This window comes from Dreissena polymorpha, chromosome 9, assembly GCF_020536995.1.
Source record: "Dreissena polymorpha isolate Duluth1 chromosome 9, UMN_Dpol_1.0, whole genome shotgun sequence".
NCBI classification, from domain to species: Eukaryota; Metazoa; Mollusca; class Bivalvia; order Myida; family Dreissenidae; genus Dreissena; species Dreissena polymorpha.
The window spans coordinates 39245183-39270224 of record NC_068363.1 but is presented as its reverse complement, the minus strand read 5'-3'; the positions used below and the strand labels follow the sequence as shown (position 1 = coordinate 39270224).

The 25042-nt window shown below is 35.3% G+C and overlaps 2 protein-coding genes and 1 long non-coding RNA gene across 6 annotated transcripts in view; 2 read left to right on the top strand and 1 right to left on the bottom strand.

Annotated features, from left to right (window-relative positions):
* LOC127845154 (glucose-6-phosphate isomerase-like) overlaps positions 1–11953 on the top strand; it is a 73399-nt gene extending 61446 nt beyond the window's left edge. The window contains exon 17 of the mRNA XM_052375888.1: positions 10119–11953. Coding sequence (XP_052231848.1) covers positions 10119–10242 — 124 coding nt within the window. The 3' untranslated portion in view covers positions 10243–11953. The remainder of the gene's footprint in view (positions 1–10118) is intronic.
* Positions 1130–3301, bottom strand: LOC127845171 (uncharacterized). The gene is made up of 3 exons (XR_008033081.1): positions 3283–3301; positions 2680–2864; positions 1130–2269 (listed from the first exon to the last, which is right to left on the bottom strand). It is a non-coding gene; the product is annotated as an uncharacterized LOC127845171 (long non-coding RNA).
* A 2839-nt stretch (positions 11954–14792) lies between the features above and the next one.
* LOC127845150 (proprotein convertase subtilisin/kexin type 6-like) lies at positions 14793–23552 on the top strand. 4 transcript variants are annotated; one of them, XM_052375879.1, is made up of 12 exons: positions 14793–15163; positions 15359–15442; positions 18106–18279; positions 18609–18700; positions 18789–18877; positions 19254–19438; positions 19834–20022; positions 20436–20530; positions 20932–21035; positions 21214–21322; positions 21589–21863; positions 22098–23552. In XM_052375879.1, exons 1-12 carry the CDS (start codon positions 14984–14986, stop codon positions 22328–22330), a joined length of 1809 nt encoding a protein of 602 aa, XP_052231839.1. In that variant the 5' UTR covers positions 14793–14983; the 3' UTR covers positions 22331–23552. The 4 variants fall into 4 exon arrangements, 3 of the variants coding, with proteins under 3 accessions (XP_052231839.1, XP_052231840.1, XP_052231838.1); XM_052375878.1 differs by having other exon boundaries at positions 14794–15163; positions 21589–21875; XR_008033078.1 differs by lacking the exon at positions 22098–23552 and having other exon boundaries at positions 20436–20525; positions 21589–21628.
* Positions 23553–25042: the final 1490 nt, after the last annotated feature.

The following is a 25042-nucleotide window of genomic DNA, read 5'->3' as shown; positions in this document are numbered from 1 at the left end:
GCTGAATCAGCGTTATGCTTTCTTAGTTCGCACGATAAGATAGCCTTTAACGAAATGAAACTGCAGGCAGTTGAAAACGCAGAAATGAGTTGGTTCACGAACCGTTAAACATATCCCGCATCGGTAAACCGTGACATACACAGGACACTGCCAAGAAAGCGGCTGAATCAGCGATACTATGTTCCATGCTGGAGTTACTAGAGAAGAAAATGCAAGATGGATGCTAATGTAAGATGACCATGTCGTATAAACCTTTGGGAATTGCAAGTGACTTATTTGTATTGTGTTCAGTTATACTCAAGCATCAATCAACTCATATTCTTGGGGCATGTTCCTTATTAAAAACAAATCGACGCGAAAACCAAGTAATTTTGTACAATACTTTATAAAATCATCAATAGCCATTAAAAGATGTAGGTTGTGTCTGTATTTACGAGAATACTGAAGAATGAGGGGGGGGGGGGCAAAAAAGGTGGTGCATAAAAATGGAAGCACAACCCCTCCAATTGTTCTGCAGCTAAATCCCTAAATTAACGTGTTAAATTCTGATCAACCATTCAGTTTATTTTGTCATACATACTATATGAGCAAACATAGATGTAGAGAATTTTGAACAAAATGCATCTGAAATTGAGCAAACATTGTCCTTGGGATCTCATTTACTCACTAAGGAGCGCAACACAACGCTTTTCGAATATGTTCCTTGGCGCACTTATACTAGCATTGTCACAATAATTACATATATATATATATACACACAATCCAGTTTTTCTTCTGGAAACAATTTATTTGAAATAAATAGTTCAATTATTATAAGGGACACGAGTTTATTATGTTTTTATGTAGGCTGAGACATCAACTAACCATTTGATAACAACTTTGTTAAAATATCTTTGGTCAAAGTTATTTTAAACCTTGCAAATAGATAATGTTGAAATGATTTTAGCAAAAGGGCAATAGTAGGGACAAAAACAAAATATAGGAACAGGGACTTATGCAAACAAGTTGGAAGTAAGGTCATAGCGGGAAATCACAATAGCATTTGAGAAGTCCAAACCAACTTACGAATTGTCTGTATATTTTTCATTTATTATTTTTTCACTATAACAATTCCAAAAGAAAAACATTACAAGTCTACTTGCTTTTTTATTTCGTTTTTCTACACAAGCAGAATATATATTTGCACAAGGAGTAAATGTAAAAGTCAGCAGAAGGGCATTTGGGACATGCAGAATAAACAACACAAAACAAAGTTGAAATATATATTAACAACACCAAAACTGTACAATGATAATACATCCGTGTCATACAAAAATGATCACAGTGAAGGTTCCACCAATTAGAAAAAACTATAACGTGGAAAAAAATGTTCTGGTTAAATAGTTGTTGTATCTGGCTAAGTGTTTCTAGCTTCTCTAATCTATATTTAAGAATGCAAATCTTTGTTATTGAAAGCACAAAATTGCTGTAAGAACTGTCACTAAATTAACTAAAAATATGCATGTTAAGCTAATTAATATCAATACTTGTTTCATAAGAATAGTGGTTAAAAATATACCATTAACAACTCAAAGTAAACACGTATTTAATACAGAAATAATCAACTAAACGAAAAATATAAATATTTATAACAAATGTTAACTCATAAAAAATAGAAAGACTTAAAGCGAAGTATAACTGTACAGTCAGATATGGGGATGAGAAGGTCATGGGGAGACAACAGCACCATATTGCAAAGATCAATCAGCATATCTAATCCATCCAAACAAAAATGATCATGGCCCATGTGTTCAAATCTTTAATGATTTATTCGCCTCAACTTAAGAGGTTTTATGCAGTCAATATTGCCTGTGCATTCCGCACAGGCTAATCAGGGACGACACTTTCCGCTTTTCTGACTTTTTTCGTTTAAATGAAGTCTCTTTTTAGCAAAAATCCAATTTAGGCGGAAAGTGTCGTCCCTGATTAGCCTGTGCGCATTGCACATGCTAATCTGGGACGACACTTTACGCACATCGTTATGCCCAGTTTTCTCAGAACGCGACTCAAATAATCAACATGTACACTTGTGGCAACATACCGCATGATCGGTGCGGCTGTTTTGCCCTACGTATGCCGAGACGAGGACAGCAGAGCTCCGCTTACTGCTGACGAGCCCGGTATGGTTGGCAAGGAGTCCGTTCACTGCAATGGTGTAGATGCTGTTTGGGAAACAGTTTCCCACTGGCCCCGATGGAAACACAAAGATCGAGCCCTTGCCGTTGCGTCCCTAATACATAACCATAGTGTATCTACACCCAATGGCATTTCTAATTGATTACCTTTTATAGTTCTAATTTCTATTAAAAAAAACAGCCCATTCTATGAACTTGACCTTTTGCCGATTTGAACTGTGCTAATCACTTCGTACGTACGGGTATTTTAAACATGAAGAATATATTTTCAGGAAAATAGTGGTGCATATTTATAAGACCTATTATTATAACTATTTCAAAGCTTGACCATTGTGCATACCTTCGACGGTATAGATCTGAGGGCTTCAACAAAAAACGGTTTATGTGTAACATAAACCATATTCTGATAAGCCTTAGTCTGACAAATTATAATTAAACAAAACAAACGTGTAATATTATATTGAACTTTTTCCGCCATGCCAAGTTTAGAAACTGGATTACACACCTGATCTACGCCAGTTTTGAGAACGTATTGCACGAAGTTATCGCAAGGCGACAACGGCTCCTCTGTGCGCCAGCTATTGGCGTACACGTCTATCTGGTCCCTGCGGTACTGTAGAGCCTGGAAGTACTTATTGCTGTCAGTGGCTATCGAGTGATCGCGCTGGTTAATCGACCCTATCTTCAGCACTGGTATATGCAATAGTGAACTGTGATCAGTTTCATTTATAACACATATGAACAACTAAAGAGCCCGGAAATAATTGTAATCATTGTATTTAATGTGTTTCGATTCAAATTAAACTATTTGCTGCTTATTTTGCAAACTATTTCTTGTTTGGTTTGTCCAGAGCATGAATTTATATGTTTGGTATTTGTTATTAACTTATTATGTTGTACATTTAAAGTGTTCAATTGTGAAATACAATTTAAAATTTAAATACGCAACTTTGTTTTATAAGAATCAAATTTATTGACCAAACATCCTGTTTAGTTACTCTTAAATAACATAAAATGCACAATGTATCACATCTGAAACATCAACCTAGTGTTTTCTCTTTAAATGTTGCCTCAAATTTGTATTGCTTCCAGATTAAGGGTAACTAACGTCAACAAAACACGTTTTGACAGTTGCCTTTGCATCAGAACCTTCGCGAAACCTGAAATGTTCCAATACTTTTTATTTTAATTTTGACGGTGCGTCTTTCAGCGCGGTTGAAGAAGCCATTTTACCGGCTGATGTAATGCTCAGCATGTTATTCATGCATTCATTGGATGCCATATTGGCTATTGGCCAATCACAAGCGGTATTACAAATGGCAAAAAAGTTAAGACGACGGATTTGGAATGTAAGGTTTAAAATGCGGATCAATCGGGATTGCAGTGAATCGAATCGAAATTGGCCGTATTGGTATCGAAATCGAATCGGCGACGTTGAACCGGTTTTTCGATGCATCGAACCGAATCGTTACAGCTCTACTGGAAACGAGGTTCTGCAATATAAGAATCATTTCCAGATTTTCCAAATTATGATTGGAAACATCCGAGGACCGACGGAATTTCGGAAAGACTGTCTTTTATGTATGGGCAGAATACAAAATCGTATAGTCAGGATTGCATAAAGGTGCGAGTAATTATTGTTACATGTTATTTGTATTGCGGTTTTCATTACACAATTTTATTTACACCAAAATTGGAAACACACTACTACAAATACTACTGTAGTACTTGGTATACATGCAACAAACGATAACTTATGTTATTGATAGTATGTGTGGTGTGTTGTTTTATTCTAAACTTTGTAATTTGATGTAATTTATTTTAAGATTTCAAGACATTAGCCTTTTTAAGCAAACAAAATTAGTTATTGGACTTGATGGTAGTGTATATGACTCTTTACAACAGCATCCTTTGATTGTCAGGTGTTCCAAGGAAACCGACCCAGTAACTCCATTGTTGTCCAGAAAGTAACACCATTTCTCCTGGGGGCACTTATAGTTATGAGCCTTTACAACATGTCTAAGTACCTCCTGTTTGTGAGTGAAAGTTGACAATTGTTGCTGTGTGCGTTTAGTTTTGTGAAATATCTTTAAATGTTCTTTCCCCAATAAGAAGCAAATTGAAAATGACTTTTTCAACCAGCATAAAAGTTAAAACCAGAACAGCCTGCAAGTAACTCGCAGTCTGTTCAGGTTTTATGCTGTTTGCTGCTCATCAATAACTTAGGGTTGGAAATGAAGCCTTTAAAACTTTGGGAATGGGGTATTCCTAATGTTTCTTAGAACTTTATGGATATTTACAATGTGTGCAAAATAAAAGTAGCTCTAGTGTGCTTTTCCAACTGTAAGTACAGAAATGGATTTCCTACTGTGAAATAAGGAATTTCTGTTTTTAGCTGGTATTTTGAAGTGGAAAAACTCTGTTATATTAGAAAGAGGGAAAATACTTTGTTATTTTAGAAAGAGTGGAAATTTTAGAAAGAATATTTATAGGTATATAATCAAACATTTTATCAGTCCTTTGGAGTGGATTCAATGATCATTTGTAAACAGTCCTGTATATCCAAACTTGATTGTAGTTTTACCATATTTTACCATATTTACCATATTACCATATCGTTGATTTTGACCAATAACATAGCTGACTTGCTTTTTAAAATTTAACATATCTATATTATTCCAACTTTGATGCAATATATATACCAAAATTTAGCTTAACAGACTTCAACAATTATAGTTTGATGGGAAGATGAATACTCACAAATCAGTGTATCTGCTTATTTTGTACATGATTTCAATATGAGACTTGTTCTAGGAAAACTGGGCTTAATGCATGTGCGTAAAGTGTTGTCCCAGATCAGCCTGTGCACTCCACTCAGACTAATCCAGGATGACACGTTCCGCCTACAGTGGAATTTCCCTTAGAGGAGACCTCTTCAAAACAAAAAATAACATGAAAGCAGAAAGTGCTGTCCCTGATTAGCTTGTGCTGACTGCACAGGCTAATCAGGGTTGACACTTAAGGAACATGCATTAAGCCCAGGAGACAGATGATATTATTTTCCATGTTCATTTCAGTGATGTATGAGCACAAGATATTTGTGCAGGGTGTGATCTGGGACATCAACTCATATGATCAGTGGGGGTAAGCTATTGTTGATGTAGATTTGATCTGGGATATCAACTCATATGATCAGTGGGGGTAAGCTATTGTTGCTATAGATTTGATCTGGGATATCAACTCAAATGATCAATGGGGGTAAGCTATTGTTGCTGTAGATTTGATCTGGGATATCAACTCATATGACCAGTGGGGGTAAGCTATTGTTGCTATAGATTTGATCTGGGATATCAACTCATATGATCAGTGGGGGTAAGCTATTGTTGCTGTAGATTTGATCTGGGATATCAACTCATATGACCAGTGGGGGTAAGCTATTGTTGCTGTAGATTTTGTAGCCCAGTGGGGGTAAGCTATTGTTGCTGTGGATTTTGTAGCCCAGTGGGGGTATGCTATTGTTGCTGTAGATTTTGTAGCCCAGTGGGGGTAAGCTATTGTTGCTGTAGATTGTGTAGCCCAGTGGGGGTAAGCTATTGTTGCTGTATATTTTCTAGACCAGTGGGGGTAAGCTATTGTTGCTGTAGATTTTGTAGCCCAGTGGGGGTAAGCTATTGTTGCTGTAGATTTTGTAGCCCAGTGGGGGTAAGCTATTGTTGCTGTAGATTTTGTAGACCAGTGGGGGTAAGCTATTGTTGCTGTAGATTTTGTAGCCCAGTGGGGGTAAGCTATTGTTGATGTAGATTTTGTAGACCAGTGAGGGTAAGCTATTGTTGCTGTAGATTTTGTAGCCCAGTGGGGGTAAGCTATTGTTGCTGTAGATTTTGTAGCCCAGTGGGGTAAGCTATTGTTGCTGTAGATTTACACAAGTATTGTAAAATTCCCCACAATGCATTGCCTATATTTATCAATATTTTTTAACTATAGTTACCTCAATAGATTAAAAATAAGTAAGCATTTGAATCTATGGCTTAAAAACAATACAGTACCCTTTGGAATGTGCATAACATATACATTACAGGAAAAGACTTACATTAGTTTAAACATATTTGTTTAAGACTTACATTGTAGCATTGTATTAGATGTTGATGTTTACCCTAAGAAGAAATGCATTTCATTAAGAATATCAAATAATAAAATTTCAAAATGAAAACATTTATGCTAATCGTTTACTAAGATTCTTTACATATAACAAGCCAGGATCGCCAAATCTTAGTCTAAGAAAGTCTAAGAATGAAAAAAGACAGAATCTTTTTTTTTTTTTTTTTTTTTTTTTTTTTTTTTAATAAGAAAACTTTATTTACCTCGTCAATAGGTATGTGTAGGTCGAGGCCATCCTACTCCATACCTTACAAAAATTATGTGTTAGTAGCAATTAAATACAGCCTGTGTTAGTATACAACTAAATGATTTGCACGTTTATAAACAGCGGATGCAAGTTTATATTTAGCAATGTACAATGTATGCATGTATACATAGATACATAGTAGATGACAAACTTTGTGAAAGTACAGAAAATACAAGTAGCAAATATACTTTCTATATAACACAGGGATCTTCATACTTAATATGGAGATTTGTACTACACATATCATTGTTTTCTTTTGTAAAAGGTAAAGAAAGTGTAGATTTGAACAAACAAAATATGTGAAAACAAAACCACAGTGTATAGTTGAAATCATTCATTTCAGTGCACATCAATGTAAAGCAAGTACATTTTAAGTTATGGGTTCATTGATTAATAATCTTACAACTGACCAATTTGGAAATTCCGATCCTTGGCAAATGGTGTGCTTTTGAATTTCCCATGCTAGTTGAAAACTATTTTTTAGCCCTGGTACTGTTGGGATTTTACTATGTTTTTTACAGATAAAAACATACCTTTTCATTTCAAGAAATAAAATATTAATGGGGGTCATTTTTTCAGAACAAATCCCAAGTAGAACATCTTGGCAAGAGATGTTGGGAAAATTGATGTTGTTTAGATTCATTGAATATTTTATATAGTTGATAATGGGTTGAATGTGTTCACATTCCCAGAAAAGATGAGTTAAGGTTTCCTCATGTTTTTTACAAAAAGAACATAGATTGTCGTTAACAATTTTCATTTTATATAACAGAGATTTTGTACCCAAGATTCTGTGTACAATTCTAGTTTGAAGCCATTGTATATATGTATCTCTGGAGTTTTCAAAAACAAAGTTATGTACAAACTTCCAGTCAATGTTATTAAATATTTCATTCCACTTATTTTGACATGTAGGTTTTTCTTTATTAAATGTATATGTGCTATATATTGATTTATTTGGTTTTGCTTTAAAAACAATAACATTCAGATATGAAGAGAAAAATACTCCAGTGGTGTTTGACTTGTTAACAGTAGCAAAACTTGATTTTTTAATAAAATCTGATACAGTTCTTTTAACTCCTTCATAGAATAAAAAATTTAGCACTTTTCCAGTGTAATTCTCAATATCATTCTTGGTCTTAAACCCTCCAGAGGTACATAATATGTCTCTAACAAGTCTAATTCCTCTTTCATACATGTTCTTATCATAAATGCAATTCATACCAATTTTAAAGTTGTCATTGTAAAATAATGGCATATTTAATACATCATCAAATGTACAAATCTTAAATGTGTTAACATATATGCTATAGTAATTAAGAACATCTTTCCAAAATGTGTTAGTTAATCTTTTAACAATTTTTTGCACATATGCATTACCCATATTTAACATTTTTTTAACATCAAACAGTGAATAGACTAATACAAAGCATTTACCTGTACATAGTGCAAGTTTCTTTATCCATGTTAGCTTCATACTTTTTTCAAATGAGTATATATCTATCATATTCAGCCCTCCCTCTTCATAAGGTTTGATAAGAATATTGTGTTTGATTTTTAAAGGACCATCCCATATGAAGTTGTAAAAACAATTATGTATTTGATTTAATATATGTACTCCTGGACTGGGAAGAGCAATAAATAAATGAGTGAAAAGGGGGAGTAACATGGATTTAACTACAGTAATCTTTCCTAAAGGTGAGATATTTCTCCTTTTCCAAAAATTTATGATATTTTGTAACATTGTCAATTTGCTAGAATAATTATAATCAATCATTTTCTCTATGTTGACATCAAATATGATACCTAGTACTTTGAAATTGGTTGAACCCCATATAAGTTTGTATTTAGTTTTTATTGAGTGTGTACTATATTTCTTGGAGCCTATCCATATGAGTTTTGTTTTGTCATAGTTAATTTTTAGTCCAGATTCCAGGGCAAAGGTATGCAATAGGTCAAGTGCTGTGTTAAGAGAACTTTCAGAACCGTCTAATAAAAGTGATGTGTCGTCTGCAAATTGGGAAATTTTGTATTCAATGTTTTCAATAGTTATTCCTTTAATTTGTTTTGAGTTTCTTATTTTGATTGCCAATGTTTCTGCACATAGTATAAAAATGTAAGAACTGATCGGATCGCCTTGACGGCAGCCTTTTTCAATTTTGAATGATTCAGACAGGAATCCATTGATTTGAATGGCTGACATAGTGTTGTATAAAAAAAGAGAGATCCATTTTCTGAACATTGGACCAAAGTTAAAATAAATTAGAGTTTTTTCAATGAAATTGAATGCCAATGAGTCGAACGCCTTTTCAAAGTCTAACGTTAATAAGAGTCCTGGGATTTTGTTATCTTCTGTATATTTTAGGATATCATACAATAGTCTAGTATTTTCACCTATATATCTTCCTTTTATAAATCCAGTCTGATCTTTGGAAATTAATTTGTCAAGAACTGTTTTAAGTCTGTTTGCAATTGTGCCTGAAGCTATTTTGTAAACAACATTTAAGAGAGTTAATGGTCTAAGATTGTTAAAGGTTGTTCTTGGCTTATTTTCTTTTGGTATACAGGTGATAATACCTTGTTTTTGAGTGATTGACATAGTTCCAGAAATAAAAGCATAATTAAGACTCCTTAAAATGAAATACTTAAGATCTTTCCAGAAAACTTTAAAAAATTCTGTTGTGAAGCCATCTGAACCTGGACTTTTAAAATGTTTCATATTTTTCAAGGTAGTTGAGATTTCTTCCATTGTCAATATGCCTTCTAATGCTTGAGCTTCATCGTTATTCAATTTTGCACCGTGTATCAAATTAAGTTCATCAAATATAGCGTTATCACATTCTTTTGTTTCACCTTTGGAGTATAAAGTCTTGTAATATGAGGCAGCTTCTGCTAAAATTTCATTTTGATCATATATATTGTGGCCATTATTGTTTATAATATAAGGTATTGTTTTGCTAGATGAGTGTTGTTTTTCCAAATTGCAAAAGTATTTCGTGGGTTTTTCGCCTTCATCAATCCATTTTGCTTTGGATCTTATGAATGATCCTTTCATTTTAATATCACGGATATCAGATAGTTCCTGCTGTAACAAATGAATGAAAAAAGACAGAATCTAATGTAAAAGGCTTTGGAATACTTGATACCAATATTTGTTTTGTTAGTATCAAGTAGTTCTAAGAGATAACACAATTTAAGAAATTAGCAATTGTAAGGATATTCTTTATTCTTAGTCTGAAGTTAAAGAAACAGGTTTGTGAATATGGCAAAGGGATCTAAGAAAAATGTATGAGCTGTGCTCTGTGAAAAGGGGTTTAATGCATGTGTTTAAAGTGTCATTCTAGATTAGCCTGTGCAATTTGCACAGGCTAATCAGGGACAACATTTTCCGCTAAATGTTGATTTTGTTAAAAAGAGACTTTATTGAAACGAAAAATATCATAAAAGCGTTAAGTGTCGTCCCAAATAAGCCTGTGTGAGCTGCACCCGCTAATCCATTTTCGCAGAGCGCAGCTCATATAATGTTCTCCCTATTTCAGAGTGGAGCTTGGAATGCAGCTGGCTAAGAAGATAGAGCCAGAGCTGACAGGGAAGGACCCTGTGTCCACACATGACGCCTCAACCAACGGACTAATCAACTTCATCAAGTCACATAAGCTGTAGACTGGGCTGGCAGGCTGTTGTCATGTGACAGTGTGCTGTAGATCAGGCTGGCAGGCTGTTGTCATGGGACAGTGTGCTGTAGACCAGGCTGGCAGGCTGTTGTCATGGGACAGTGTGCTGTAGACCAGGCTGGCAGGCTGTTGTCATGGGACAGTGTACTGGATCAGCAGCCAGTTGCTCTAAACTTTTTACGGCTTATTATGCTTGTAGATTTAACCCTTAACCTCTTAGATAGTATTTTGACACGTTTGTAGTCCCTTAGAAAGTTAAATTCAATTAAAGGCCTTTCTTACTAGATCCAAGTTTTAAAGGTTTCAGTTCCAAGCCATAGATACTGATGAGCAGCAAACAGCATAAAACCTGAACAGACTGCAAGTTACTCGCAGGCTGTTCTGGTTTTATGCTGTTTGCATATAGCCATTTTCACTTTGCTTCTAAGTGGGAAAGGGTTAAATAATTACTATGAAGATATTAATTTAAAAGTAATTATAGAAGAACTTATTAAAATGTGGATTAATTTAAAAATAATTTGAATTTTCTGATTATTGTAAGTGTTTGCTAAGCAAGTTGCTCATAATATTGACATTAATGGAAGTTATTTATATCATTAAATGTTTTAAAAAATAAAATGCAAGCAGTTTTATTCAAACAAATTGGTATGATAAGAGTATTATAAATGTTTGTAAAGCAACTTTCTTGTTATAGTGACTGCATAACACCTCTGAAGTTGAGGTGAATGGGTCATTAAAGATCTGAACACATTGGCCATTATCATTTTGTTTGGATGGATTAGATGTGTTGATTGATCTTTGCAATATGATTCTGTTGTCTCCCCATGACCTCCCCATCCCCATAAATGACTGTACAGTTATACTTTGTTTTAAGTTTGTTTCTACTTTTTAAAGGGGCCTTTTCACAGATTTTGGCATTTTTTAACTTATTCATTAAATGCTTTATATTGATAAATGTAAACATTGGATCGTAAAAGCTCCAGTAAAAAATCAAGAATAAAATTTAAAAAAGGAAAAGAACATTGCCCGGAGCAGGTTTCGAACCAGTGACCCCTGGAGTCCTGCCAGAGTCCTGAAGTAAAAACGCTTTAGCCTACTGAGCCATTCCGCCGAATATACATACTTAATGTATTTTATACCCTATATAAGCAATCTTCGTAGTTTCACAAAATTTAACGACAAAAACAGAACTCTCCAAATTATTCAATCGTTTCGCGTTGCAACGCTTTATAATTTTTAGGTTTTATAATCGTCAAAAGATGCATATAATGGCTATATTAGAACATGGTAAATGTTCAGTATTACTGTTTCCTCACAAATATCATAACTAAAACGAAAATTTGCGAATCTGAAACAACTTTTTTCAATTTTGTCAATTTACCAAAGCGTGAAAAGATCCCTTTAATGAGTTGAAATTTGTTATAAGTATTTACATTTTTCGTTTAGTTGATTCTTACTGCATGCAATAAGTGTTTTTACTTTGAGTTGTTAATGGTATTGAGGATGTTTGTTGGATTTGGTGGAATATCTGGAATTAACCAGATACAACAACCATTTAATCAGAACAACATTTTTCTCCAAGTTACTGATTTTCATAAATTGGTGGAACCTACACTGTGATCATTGTTGATACGGATGTAAAAGCATATTATGCACACACCATTCAACAGATTGGTTTTGTTAATAAATATATAAACCTTGTTTTGTGTTGTTCATGCTTAATGTCCCAAATGATCTTTTTTTGACGTGTACTTAATAGGCCACACCACCCTCGACACACATTTCCATTGGGCAGGAAAGGAAAAGTAACTGACAGTGACAATGGTACATGGTTGTTATTCTTGGATAAATATTACATTTTATCTTGCATGTTAACAGGTTTTGAATGTACTGAAAAATATTCGAATACAATTTTTCAATGAAATTGATTTTTTTCAGCAATGAAACGCACTTGAAAAGCTTTAAATAAACTAGTATAGTGCTAACAGAGAGTCAGTTTTTTCAGACATACGACCTTGCATTCTCACAGTACATAACATACATTGTATTCTATAGGTCTTTGCCCAGATACGATAACCATGTTAGTATGCCCAAATATTATTTTTTTACAAAAACTTAACATTTTAATTTGCTTTGCTAAGCACATGTATTCAGATTATTAAATATTTTAATCTTGAGTTATTCAGATTTCTAAACAGATCACAGAGCGTATATTGAATTTTAATCTGGAGTCCGTGAATAGATGCATTTTTCACTGTAATTATTGTGGTTTACCGTAAAACCAAAATACGCACACACCGTTGTACATTTTATGTATTAATGATGTATTTACAAGATAAGTATTGATGCAAAGCAACAAAGGGCTTCGGGAATTTCAGTGTAAAACGCTTTCAATGAAGTTACATGGAACGATTTTTTTGTACTGTAAATATCAATATATTGGACGATTATTTTAAACAAAATAGAAAAAGATACTGGTATAACCATTATCTATGATTTTGAGTTATAACCTCCAAATAACTATTATCTATGATGTTGTGTTATAACTCCCAAATAACCATTATCTATGATTTTGTGTTGTAACCCCCAAATATTTCATAGTTTATTTGAATTACATTGGTTTCCTTTTTTTACTGGCATCCGTGTGCAGTTTTCATTAATGGAACAGAACTGTGTAGGTTTTAAAAAATCTGCTTCATCTTGTAAGCGTAATTTCATATTTTTCTCAATTTCAAGGGGAGATGATTCTGAACTTATTCTTACGTTGCTCATTTACGATAGGGGTTGAGTACTCATTGATATGAAAACACTGTAAAAGTTTTAATGTGTTTACGAACCCCCACACCCTCTCACACATATATTTCATGGGCATACTAAAAAAAAGGTTACAATAAAACAGCATATTTATTTAAACTAACATGTCTAAATCAAAACAAAAAGTTAACACAGAACACAAATTTAATAATTTGATTCTACTGGGGCTCGAACCTTGGGCCTCTCATATGTGGATCGAGCGTGTAACCACTACACTACGGACCGCTTGAAAAATCACCTTCTAACTGAGATATTAATAAGCTATTAATAGTCGGTTTAAATGTAAACCCGGAAGTTTAAACGCTGGATAGTGAGCGGGGATAAAGGTCCATACCAAAGGGTCCATACCACTGGCACGATACGGGTCAGGCCTGCGGCCTTCTATATGTGGTTCTTAAAAAAAACCTGTAGGAGGACTTGATAGCAATCGGACTGGGGTGCTGTGATGGTGCTCCTTATTGATAAGCGGCTGCTTCCTTTATCAAGACTCATTATTACAATTAATAATACGTGTCGCGCTTCGCGCTCTATAGCGCCTTTATTAGTTAGTAGGTGGTTGTTAGGATAGTGGAACAAAGAAGTTTTGTTTTTATACAAAACCAGAAAGTTTCACCGGTTCGCGTAATTGCCCAGTCCCTGTGATCTTGTGTTATTGCCCAGTCCCTGTGATCAGTTATTAATTAAAAGAATAAGCTTTGCGTTATTGGCAATACATGTTGTAGTAAATGTAATAGGCACAAATGCAGTACTTATTTACACTAATTTACACACAAAAAATCACCACTATGCAAGATATTCTGACAACAAAAATATATACATTGATCCGTAAAATAGCTTCTCCTCCCATGAGCGGAAAAAACGTATTACATACGAGTCGCCGCACTTCAGTGCGACGCAAATTAGATTCTTGTAACAGTTTGTCTTGTTTTTCATGTTCTACGTGTCCGTAATGGTCCTCTGTTAACGAGCATTTTAGGCCTGTGTATAAAAACATTCAGTAAAATATAGAACGTGATCTCTTAGCTAGTAAGGCTTGATTGGTCATTGTTGGCTCGGTTTCTACTTAAATGTACCACGGGTACTCATAAGTAAACATACATGTACCCCGGGTTCGGAAAATAAACTAACTCGTAGCCGGCCAATTATAACTGTACGCGCCTTTATTTCCCGCCCAAAAACCGATATCTTAAAACGCGCTACGGAATACGAAAAAATCTCTTTGAACAAAACTTGCCTCAATATGCTTTTTTTTAAGTAGGATTTTTGATAATATTCAGGCCATTTTACAGAATATTTACATAAAAATGAACATTATTAATTAGAAAAAAGATGTCAATGACCAATTTGGAGTTAGAAGTCGTGGGCACGTTTCAGTATATTTTCCATACCTGCGGTACATAATTAAGTCATTTAAGTATACTTATACATGTAAGTTGTACCCGGGCCGACAATTACCAGTCGAGCGCTAGTAAGTGAACATAAAATGTGTCATAAAAAACACTCGAGATTGGTTCTTACTGAGCTATCTGTAGACTTCTGACCTCTTCCGTTTGTATGCTATTACCGTTAAAATATGCATACTATGCCTCACCGCTTTTTAGTCCAGTATTTTATCAATATTATGATTACTGCAGACGCATACGATCTATTATCAAAAACCCTATCTGTTAACAAGCATTATCTATTCATGGAAAAAAGCCTAATCAAAACTTATTTATATCTTGAAATCGCAATGAACACTTCATAAACCCGGTTTTTAAATTGTACGGGTGTAGTGACATAAGCTTGTTTTAAATGTGTTTAAAAAGATTTCGTATCAATGTCATGCTTATTTACTAAAGCAAATGTGTACAAATACCATACTTAATGAATCCAGCTAGTGATGTATTGATGAAATCTGCAAAGAGGCCGCCAATATGGATTCGGAGTCCTCTTTTCTTCCCGGCGGACGTTTACTTTTGCTGGCTTTGTTGGTCGCAAAGGCATTTGGTGATGACGGCGACTACACCGACACATACATCGTGAAAATGAATGATGCTTCCGTGCCTGACGTGAAACCATGGCTAGAAAGCCACGACTTTAAATTTCTCAGTAAAGTAAGCGTTTGAATGTTTAACAACGCATTTAATGATGTGCACTGTAGTTATTTGGACACGAATATAAACAATACAGTGGGATTTTGTTCCTATTTACAAAGTACATAATTTTAATGATGATTAATTTCTTGCCATCAAGTTTTTCGAGGTAGAATCATTTGCGTTTGTTATACCTAAATTTTCTTTCCATTTCAGATCTCAGATATGCATATTTATACCAACACCAAGCCGCCACCGACTTATTCAATTTCACGTATGTTGAAGATTTGGCCAGGAAAAGTACGTTAGACCAAATTGAATTATTCAATAGAGAACTTCATACTACAGTTATCGCGCCAAGAAGTTCGCATTAAAGCGTTACCATGATTCGTAATTTCGCGTCATCGACATACCACTGTATATTGAATGTTTTAACCAGCAAAATATCACGTTATCATTAGCAATATTTCGCGTTCATCGTCATTGTCAATTCTTTGATCGGTCTGGCCGTTGAGATGGAGTGAATGAGAGACATCTCTGATGGACGCGTCGCCTAGTGATGTACCGAATAAGTTTTCCATTCTGTCACTTGAGAAGTACTGTGCTGCTGGCGTTTCCTCAGAGTTTCTGAATGAGTTTCACAGCCGTTCAATGTTGACTCCTGTCATAACCTGCCAAATGTTACCTTGTCACTAAAGCTTTCTTAAAGTCGACGAAGTTGTTGAAGAGCTCATGTTGGTGCTGCAGGTAATTCTCAATGAAAACGCAGTTGAGAACCGTTCCACTGTGCTCCCTCCAGTTATGCATCCAGCCTGTTCTTCCGCAAGCAGTTTTTCGGCTTAACTTTCCTATCGATGCAGAATGATTGGAAGCATGACTTTGGTGGGATGACTGACGAGGCTGATGGTATTTCTTGCACAGCTTGATGTTGCCTTTTAAGTGTATGGGGATGATCAGAGACTAGGTCTACTCTCCCCCCCCCCGCCCCCGAGATCGTTTGCCGAAGTGCCTTTATTGCTGCAGTCATTGTCTCTCCCTCGTGATAGTTAGCTCATACAGATCGTTGTCCACTCCTTGAAATATTCCTGAAATAGTCTAATAAATGGACTTTCGTCGTTCGCTTCTAGTCTGTAATCGTTCGGAAGGAGGCTGGTCTCAGGTTGAAGCAGATAGTTATAGAGGTCGCTGCTGTTTTCGGACCACCTGTTAAGGACTGTGGCACTCTCGATCAGGAGGCATCCATCAGCGTCTGCTATAATACTGGCCTTGTGCTGACTGGTCTCCGCGAAGATCTCGAGAGTGCTGTAGGACATCTTACTGCTTACTGTGGTAATCTCTTTGTCAATGTTGATACATTGTATTGTTCCTAAATCAACTCCTCAGTGGCCTTTAATCTTTTTCCTCACATCCTAGTTCGCTTTCTATTCAGGCGTCATAGTCAGACTCTATATATAGAGTCCAAGCTTGTGTAGTTCTCAAGCATTTGCTCACTTTTCTTGTCAGAGAGATCCATTGTCTCGGTGACAAGTCATGGCTTGTTCTTTCTTTTATCTGTCCGAAGAAATTCTCCGGCCAATGACAGCAGAACATCCTTGATTTTGTTGGTGATGGTATCGATGCAATTAATTTAAGATATTAAGGGCTGCAAACTTGTCAACCATCCGTGCTTTAAATGCCTCTGTTATCTTGGATCTGTAAGTTTCTACAAGTCATATCTGATGCGATTGCTCTTGTGGATATGCTTGTTCTTTAGCTTCAGCTTGATGGTGTTGAGCACTAAGTCTCTTCCGATGTCGCGCCAGGAAACGTTCTTGTTTTCGCCTTGTTGATGCTGGACTTGAACCTTTGGGGCGCCAGCATAAACTCGATCTGGTTGTGTACTTGTCCATTTGAAGCTTGCCGTGACGCTGTTCTGGACGGTCAACGTGTGTAAAACATTTTGGTAATGGTGAGTTGGTGGCTTCTGGCGCACTCAATGAGTCTCGATCCTCTGTCGTTGGTCTCTCCTAAACCAAATCTACCTACTGTCCTTGACCAATCTTTTAAGGCGTCTGGTCCAACCTTGGCGTTCCAGTTTTCTGGCGCTCTTATTCTTCATTGAACCGTTAAATCTCATCGTCTCCATAGTCAACTGTTGGTGCGTAGATCTGGATGGTGGGAATAAAGCGAGATCTTGCTGAGAAACGGACGGAAATGAGACTGCTGAAGACTGAAGCAAAAATGATGATGCAGTTGACTACCTACTTCCTTGCGATAAAAGAAACCCCGTGACGATGTAGAGAATCCTCACCGCCGAACCATATCTTGTGGCTTCTTTTGATGATTCTCCGAAGCCTAGCCTCCTTGCCTCGGCTAGTAATATAATGTCCCAGCTTAAGCTCTTGTCCCAGCTCGTGCGTCAGTTCGTGGACCTTGAAGCACGCACAGAGTGCTCTTTCGTTTTTCGCCTTATTCTAATAAATAATGGCGTTATAGCAAATCTCGAATTATCATCAGCGTAACATTCCGTGTTCACCAGTGCAATATTGACGTTAGAATAACCCTATCTGTAATTAAGTCTGAATTTTGCAAAAACATGACGTATTTCATCAAATTTGCTGGTCGAATATATGCGCCAACAGGCGTTGGAGTGGAACGTTTCAATGCAATGTTTAAAATGCGTTAACAAGATTTTGAAACACAATCTAGTCGGATGATATAAACGCTTAAGTAGGAAGGAGTTGAAACGAAATTACGATGATATTTACTTAAGCTGTTTATAACGAAACAGTATGCTAATGCAAACTGTGTAAACGAGACAGAATGCAGCTTATAACGAAAGATGTTGAGGACGCAACAGTATGATATTATAAACGCGTTAATACCAAGTCTGTTCGATGGTGATAACATTATAGTTTATGATATTAGAGTTTTATCTTATTTATGTATATTTTAATAACACAATTTGTCGCTTGATGCTACAGATTATTTCAATGAGAAGAGTAAGGAAACAATTTATCACTTACGGCGATGACAGGGTCGAGGAGACAGCTAGCATGCCCTTGTGTTCACTTCTGTCCGACACATCGCACGCTGTCGAGTCTGCGCATGCGCTGGGCTTTACCGGAAAGGGCGTGCACATGGCACTCATAGATAAGGTAATCGAAATAGCTCATATAATGGCAAAAAGAGTGAGGATGACTTTAAAGAGCAACCTCGATTTTAACGTGTGCTCTTACAGTGCAAGAAGCACCGAGGTACTAAAAATAAACATCAGGTTATAATATGTTTATTATATTCCATTATTTTATGATGAATAGACAGGTATGCTAGTTTTCATTAAATTATAAGCGTACTCGTATCATTAAACATTTGCGTAATGCAACGTATAAAACATTATTGTAATCCATTTTGCATTGAGAGCTCCTTGCTGAATCAACATAAACGACATGTATCATGGTTTGAAAATACTATTTTGACAACACAGAATCGAGAGCTCTCAAAGAACTCCGACAGCGAAAGTGCCGACATGGGACTAGAAGACGACAAAGAAGACCCGGAAAATATCAGGATCGCAAGGTGAGCCGCTGCACTCAAATGCACGACCCGACCTATACGTTCTCTACACATTAAAGAGTTGTACAGTATTGTCTTTGTTTTATTTCAGTCATGGCAATATTGACAGCAGCTTAACTGAAGAAGACGATCGCCCGTTGTTGTGTGCCAAAGGGGTCGCTAAAGGGGCCGTTGTGACCCGTATGTATCCAAAGTGTGCTGTGTTCTTTTTTTATACGTTTTGTTATATATACACAAGCTAAAATACGGATGTTATATTCGCCGAACCCTGATTCGCCTTTCGGTTTAGCTGATAACATACTGTGGAGGCGCAGTGACCAGATATTGTCGATTCACGAAATTTCATTTATTCAGACAAAATCTCAAAATGTTTTTGAATCACCATCTTTTAAATTATAAAATAACTGTTGCAAAGAGTATTTTTATGTCAAGCTTTGCGCAAGAAAACAACAGTGAATCAAGTTAAAGCCCATTCAGGTCAATGGTTGTTTTAATAAAAATGCATTCACCATATACAATTAAGCAATTGATTTAAGTCCACTATTTCGCTTACCAGTGCTGACCATCGGCTCGGTAAATCGACGCGATCACACGATAGCCACTGACATAACCAGGTACTCAAGGGCTCTGCAATACCGCAGGGACCAGATAGACGTGTACGCGAACAGCTGGGGCACGGACGAGCCGCTGTCGCCGTGTGATGACATCGTGAAAGACGTTCTCAAAACCGGCATTGGACAGGTGAGTCCAGGCCCGTAGCAAGGGTTTTGAAATGGGGGTTCCGAATTCCATCAACGATTGTTGAGCAACGAAGGGTTAGGTGCAGGAGGTGGGTTTGGAGGTCCTCCCATAGAAAATGTTGAACATGAAACGTATAATCCTGCATTCTAGTGACTTTTTATATGTATTTAGAGACTGAAGTTATAGAGCATTTTAATATGAAATTTCACTTTAATTGACCTTACTCAGTGACTATGATTGACAATAGAGGGATCCAGTAGGCAAATAATTCGTCTAAAACCTAAGAATGTTTGATTTTGCAAACTTTTACCGTCAATATATGACAATATATGCCAGTCTGTAATAACAATCAGTACCTATCGAGACGCATTCTGATAACAGCTCGATGTTGTTAGGGCCGCCGCGGAAAGGGATCAATCTTTGTGTTTTCATCGGGACCAGTGGGCAACTGTTTCTCAAACAGCATTTACACCATAGCTGTCAATGGACTGCTCGCAAACAACACGGTGCTCGCCAGTAGTAGACGAAGTTCTGCTGTCCTTGTCTCGGCGTTTGTCGGGGAAAAAAGTCGCATCGACCATGCGGTATTGGGCTACAATTGTGTTTAATTATCTGTCGTGTATGTGTAGTATGATTATCATTTAAATGCAATGCTTGTAAAAGCACCAGCAGGAATTCGCTGTTTTAAAAACATGCATTAAAACCTATTTGCACAAAAAATGCCTTTTTTAATGATGTGTCTGTGTTTGGTTATAATTTCCCATCGAAAGTTGCTTGGTGAAAGGTATAGATGTTCGCAAAAAACAGCTGCAGGAGCACCTTTAGTGGTCGCTTCTTGACTACATGTTTAAATACTAGAACAACATGATTGTGAAGATGACATGGAACACACTGAAAATAATATTAATTGCAGCTTTATATAATATACATGTATTAACATAAATTGTATTATAATTATGTACATGTAATTTAATTTTTCACTGTGCTACTATTACAGGAATATGAATATACGCATTGCGTCGCCGAGTTTGAAACTTTATCCTCACCGACGGCAAAAGTCGCTGGCATCGTCGGATTAATCATTCAGGTCAAGTAAGGAAGGACTGTAGATGATTGATCGTGTATTTAGCGACGCAATAATAATATTCAGATGTTGACGCAATTCTGTTGTTCTATTAAAATCAATCGCTTTTATGATATTCACCTTAATAAGTAAGCCGCTTTTCTATACAATAAAAATGAAAAACAAACTAATGTAGTTATTGAATGCAATGTTGTTGGTGTAATATAGCATGTTCATATTAGTATACTGTTTTAAATTGTTATAGACTTTGAAACATAGAAACAGCTATATGCCACTTTTGTTCACAAACACCAGTATTCGGGAAAAAACTATATGAAGAATGTGTGGTTCGATTACATATTCCAACAATATATTTACTACAGGGCATGCTAGAATTTGTTCTGTCATACCACATTGTTGTTGTTTTCAGTCCAAAGCTGTCCTGGCGCGATGTACAGCATCTCCTGGTAAACAGCGTACAAAAACCATACCCATGCTCGATGGGCTGGACGAAAAATGCAGCTGGACATTTCTGTAATAAAGTGTTGTTGTTAGTGTTTTGCAATCATTTGAATATATGTAAATGTTGAGTTAATTTTATCTGAACGTCATTTACTACTGAAGGTACGTTTCTCATTTCAAACAATTGGATTAAAATCGTGTTGGTCCTTATCCATTCGCTCTGTAAGCATGTTATAATGTTATTTTACAGTTGACCATTTTATGGGGTTTGGGATTGTGAATGCAACACAGGCAGTGTTGTTGGCACAGCATCATAAAAGCGTACCAGCTCAAGTCAGTTTCCAGACTCAGTTCGAAAGGTGAGGCAAATATATATATATATATATATATATATATATATATATATATATATATATATATATATATATTGTACATTAATACGAAGTATAATGGCACCATATGTAAAACAAACATTAACAATTGTCAAACTCCATCGCGATTAAAATGTTGTACTAATAAACAACCGTCTAGCATCTGCAAAGTATAATGGATCACTCAGTTCGTTAACCAATGTTCTTTAAAACGAAACATGTTTAATTGACCTTAACTTTCGTTCTTTTTTTAGAATAAGCGGCAGTTTCAGTCGTGCCAATGTGACGTGTACACACGGCTGCGTAACATGGGTGGAGCACGTTGTATTGACGATTGAATTCACACATGCTCCGGTTGAGCCATTCAGGCTGACGCTTGAATCCCCAAAAGGTACTGTTTCGATATTGATTGACTGTGACGACCTGCTGAACCACAGCGTTAACGAGCTCAAAGCGGAAATAATGTCAGTGCATTTTTGGGATGAGCCGAGCGAAGGAATTTGGTTCCTCACGGCGTTCAAGCCTTGTGGTACGAAGAAAGGTTCGATTAGACTATGCTTCTTTTCTAAATATCGGCAAACTTGACAACCTTATTAACCTTTGAATATAACCTCCTCTGCTGTTGTATACACTCGATAAACTTCACAACGCGCTTAAGCGAGATTATATCACTGGATTTATTTGTACGCTTTTTAGCTTAAATGTAACTTATGATAACTCGGTTAATACGAAATATAACACATATTTTGTTGATGTATTTCAGCGTCATCTGTGCAATCAGATATTATTTCCAATGCCATACTTGTGATGTATGGGTCTGGTCATCCAAATTCATCAGCAAGAAACAACGTACTTGTGCCCATCGGTGATAGTGCGATAATTTTTGTTATATGTGTATGCGTTATATTTGTTCCCATACTTTCATTTATAATGTATAAAGTTGCTACCAAAAACTACCAGAAATCTGAAAAACTCGACGTGTACTCTCACTACTAATGTTCTTCAAAAACACATCAAGGTCTCGTTATATTTAAAGTCTGCGAAAAATGTACTAAGTTATGTTCTTCGCACATGTATTTGTGTAAAAAATAGTTTAAGTCTGTGAAAGATATATGCAATATTGTTATTTAAATAACTATTCGAATTTACATACAATCTTCAATATATATGTTCTTAACACGTTGTCTGTTTACAGTTTTGGATTAATGTGTGTATAAATAATCCTACATACTGCTTTAAAAACAGCAGATAATTGTATTACATGACCTTCTTCTTTGGACATTGGAGTTAGCCATGATCACATAAACATTTTATGTAACCATAACCATACTTTATGATGTGATTGTGTCCAATAAAACCATAACCAATATAGTTGATCTGCTATTTTACACCTAAGTTTATTCGGGTTGAATTTTTGTTTTTCAAATATTTACCTTTAAGGGTCAGTTATTAGGACTGTATTGTTCTTGAACACTTATGGTTTCAGAACATATGATGATTTGTATGTACATTATTGCTCTGGTGTACATATTTTGCAGAAAAGTATACATCCTTACTTTTTTATTTGAAAAATGTGTCTGCTTATTCTATTTTTGTACGTTTTCTCTGTATGCTTTGTAATGTTTAAGTTGCATGCATCTATAATTGTTTTATTGAAACTGTTTTATTATTTTCTTATTTCCCTGTAAAGGGTTATTACTCGACTATTAAAAGTATGACACTGTTTGTGAACATATTTGTGAAGTGCACCAATAAATGTTATTGATATTTAAACAACATGCAAGTTGATAAAAATGAATTTTTTATATAAGGGGAAGTGCTGTTGCTTTCTTTATATGTTTGTATACATTCTTTTGTGTTTTCTAATAAGTGTGCGTAAAGGTTTTATTTTTAATATAATAAATATGTTTTGATAATGTTTAAGCTTTCCTAGCTTAAGAATGTATTCACGTGTGTTAATATTGAAGTAATACTTATAAAAGCATGACGAAGGAACTGACTTATAATCTGTTTTCTTCAGTTATTTAGGTTATTGTGCTACATATTTTGTGATCAGGTAATGAAAAATCAGTTGCTTATTTGTGGCCCATTTAAATCATTTGTTGATATATTTTACATGTGTGTTTGAGGAGGGATTCTTTTGCAATATAAATGTTTGTATTTATTCAAAGTATCCGAACTTTGACTTATGATATAAGATTAAAACAAATATATGTAAGCAGTTGTTATACCTAACAATTCAGGTTCGGTCTGAATGGGTTATTTTATGTTTTGTTCATCTCATCATCAGATTAGATAAGGTGATACACCACTCTTACAATAGTATGCGAGTTACCATATCTATTGTAAAATCTTGTATATGAACCGCATTGTTTGATTGCATACACAATCATTTCTCATACGATATTGTTACATTACATGTTTAATCTAAACCCCTGTAGGGGTCATAATAACAGTAAAAAGTACATAGGGTGCAGGATCACGTGACAATTGTGGGGTTCACAATAAAACTTTAATGGATTTAAACATCGAACTCAAAAGGTATTTAAGCTCTTTTAGGAAGCCCTTATCAAATATAGTAAACCAAACTGGAAATGACTCTTTCATGACAAAAAAAACAGGTTTATCATATGAACATTATTCGGGCTTAATAAAGAAACGCCCACCCTTTTTTACAGACCTCCTTAAAATAAAATATGTTCAAACCCATGCATATACCTTAGGCGGAGACATAAATCGTATTGTCATGCCCTAGATCGTTCATGTAAACATGTGTACGTGTAGATTGTTCATTTTATTCTTTATGTTTTGAAATTAAATGCCTTTCATAGGATATTATTGTGTATATAGATTTGATAACAGCTAATGCTTACCTCTTTCACTTCATTATTAATTGTCAAATCTTTTAAAAGTGTCTCATTGTATTAGCGTATGTTCATATGTCAGCCATTTTGGATAAACAAGAAGTTGATTTCCTGACGGTGACATAAGTGCAAACTGGGTAGTTTACACTGACTACAGTATTTTTGACAGTTTAGCCATTATTTGCTTAATACTCATATTCCTTCTTAATTTTTTTTTAAAAAGGTTATAGTTGTCTTTATAAATGATTTATTTATTTAAATGATATGTATTTGACTATTGTTTAATTGTAATATCGTCAGAAATATCATTTTAAGACGAGTGACATTTACCGTGTCAAGAACGCTCAAATTCTATTGTGCGCTCTTGTGCGCTTTACTGAGCGTTGTTTGTGCGCTTTTTGCGCACATTTCATTTGAGCGCTTTTATGTTAATATTGCACAACGTTATGCGTGCGCTTCTGAAGAGTATAAAAGGCAATGAAAATCCTCATAACTTTGATTTCCTAGGTGTGAAACCTATTTTATTTTGTTATTACAAAAAGGCATTTCATTCAAATGATAAAGATTGGCTATCAAAATTTAGGCTACATAAATGAATTCATTTGTTTCAGGTCATATTTAATAGAGAGTGCAAATACTTACTGTTCCAACTGAATTTGACGATAACTACAATTCTATGAAGAATTATTTATGATTTGTATGTTTTATTAGAGTTTTGTATATATTGAAAATTTTCATTTATACATGAATTAATTGTGAAAATGTTATAAATCTTGAGTTTACATTTTCTTTTTATATAACAAGGAACTAGGGTCAAATAGTTTTATTTAGTTTTCTGTTTATC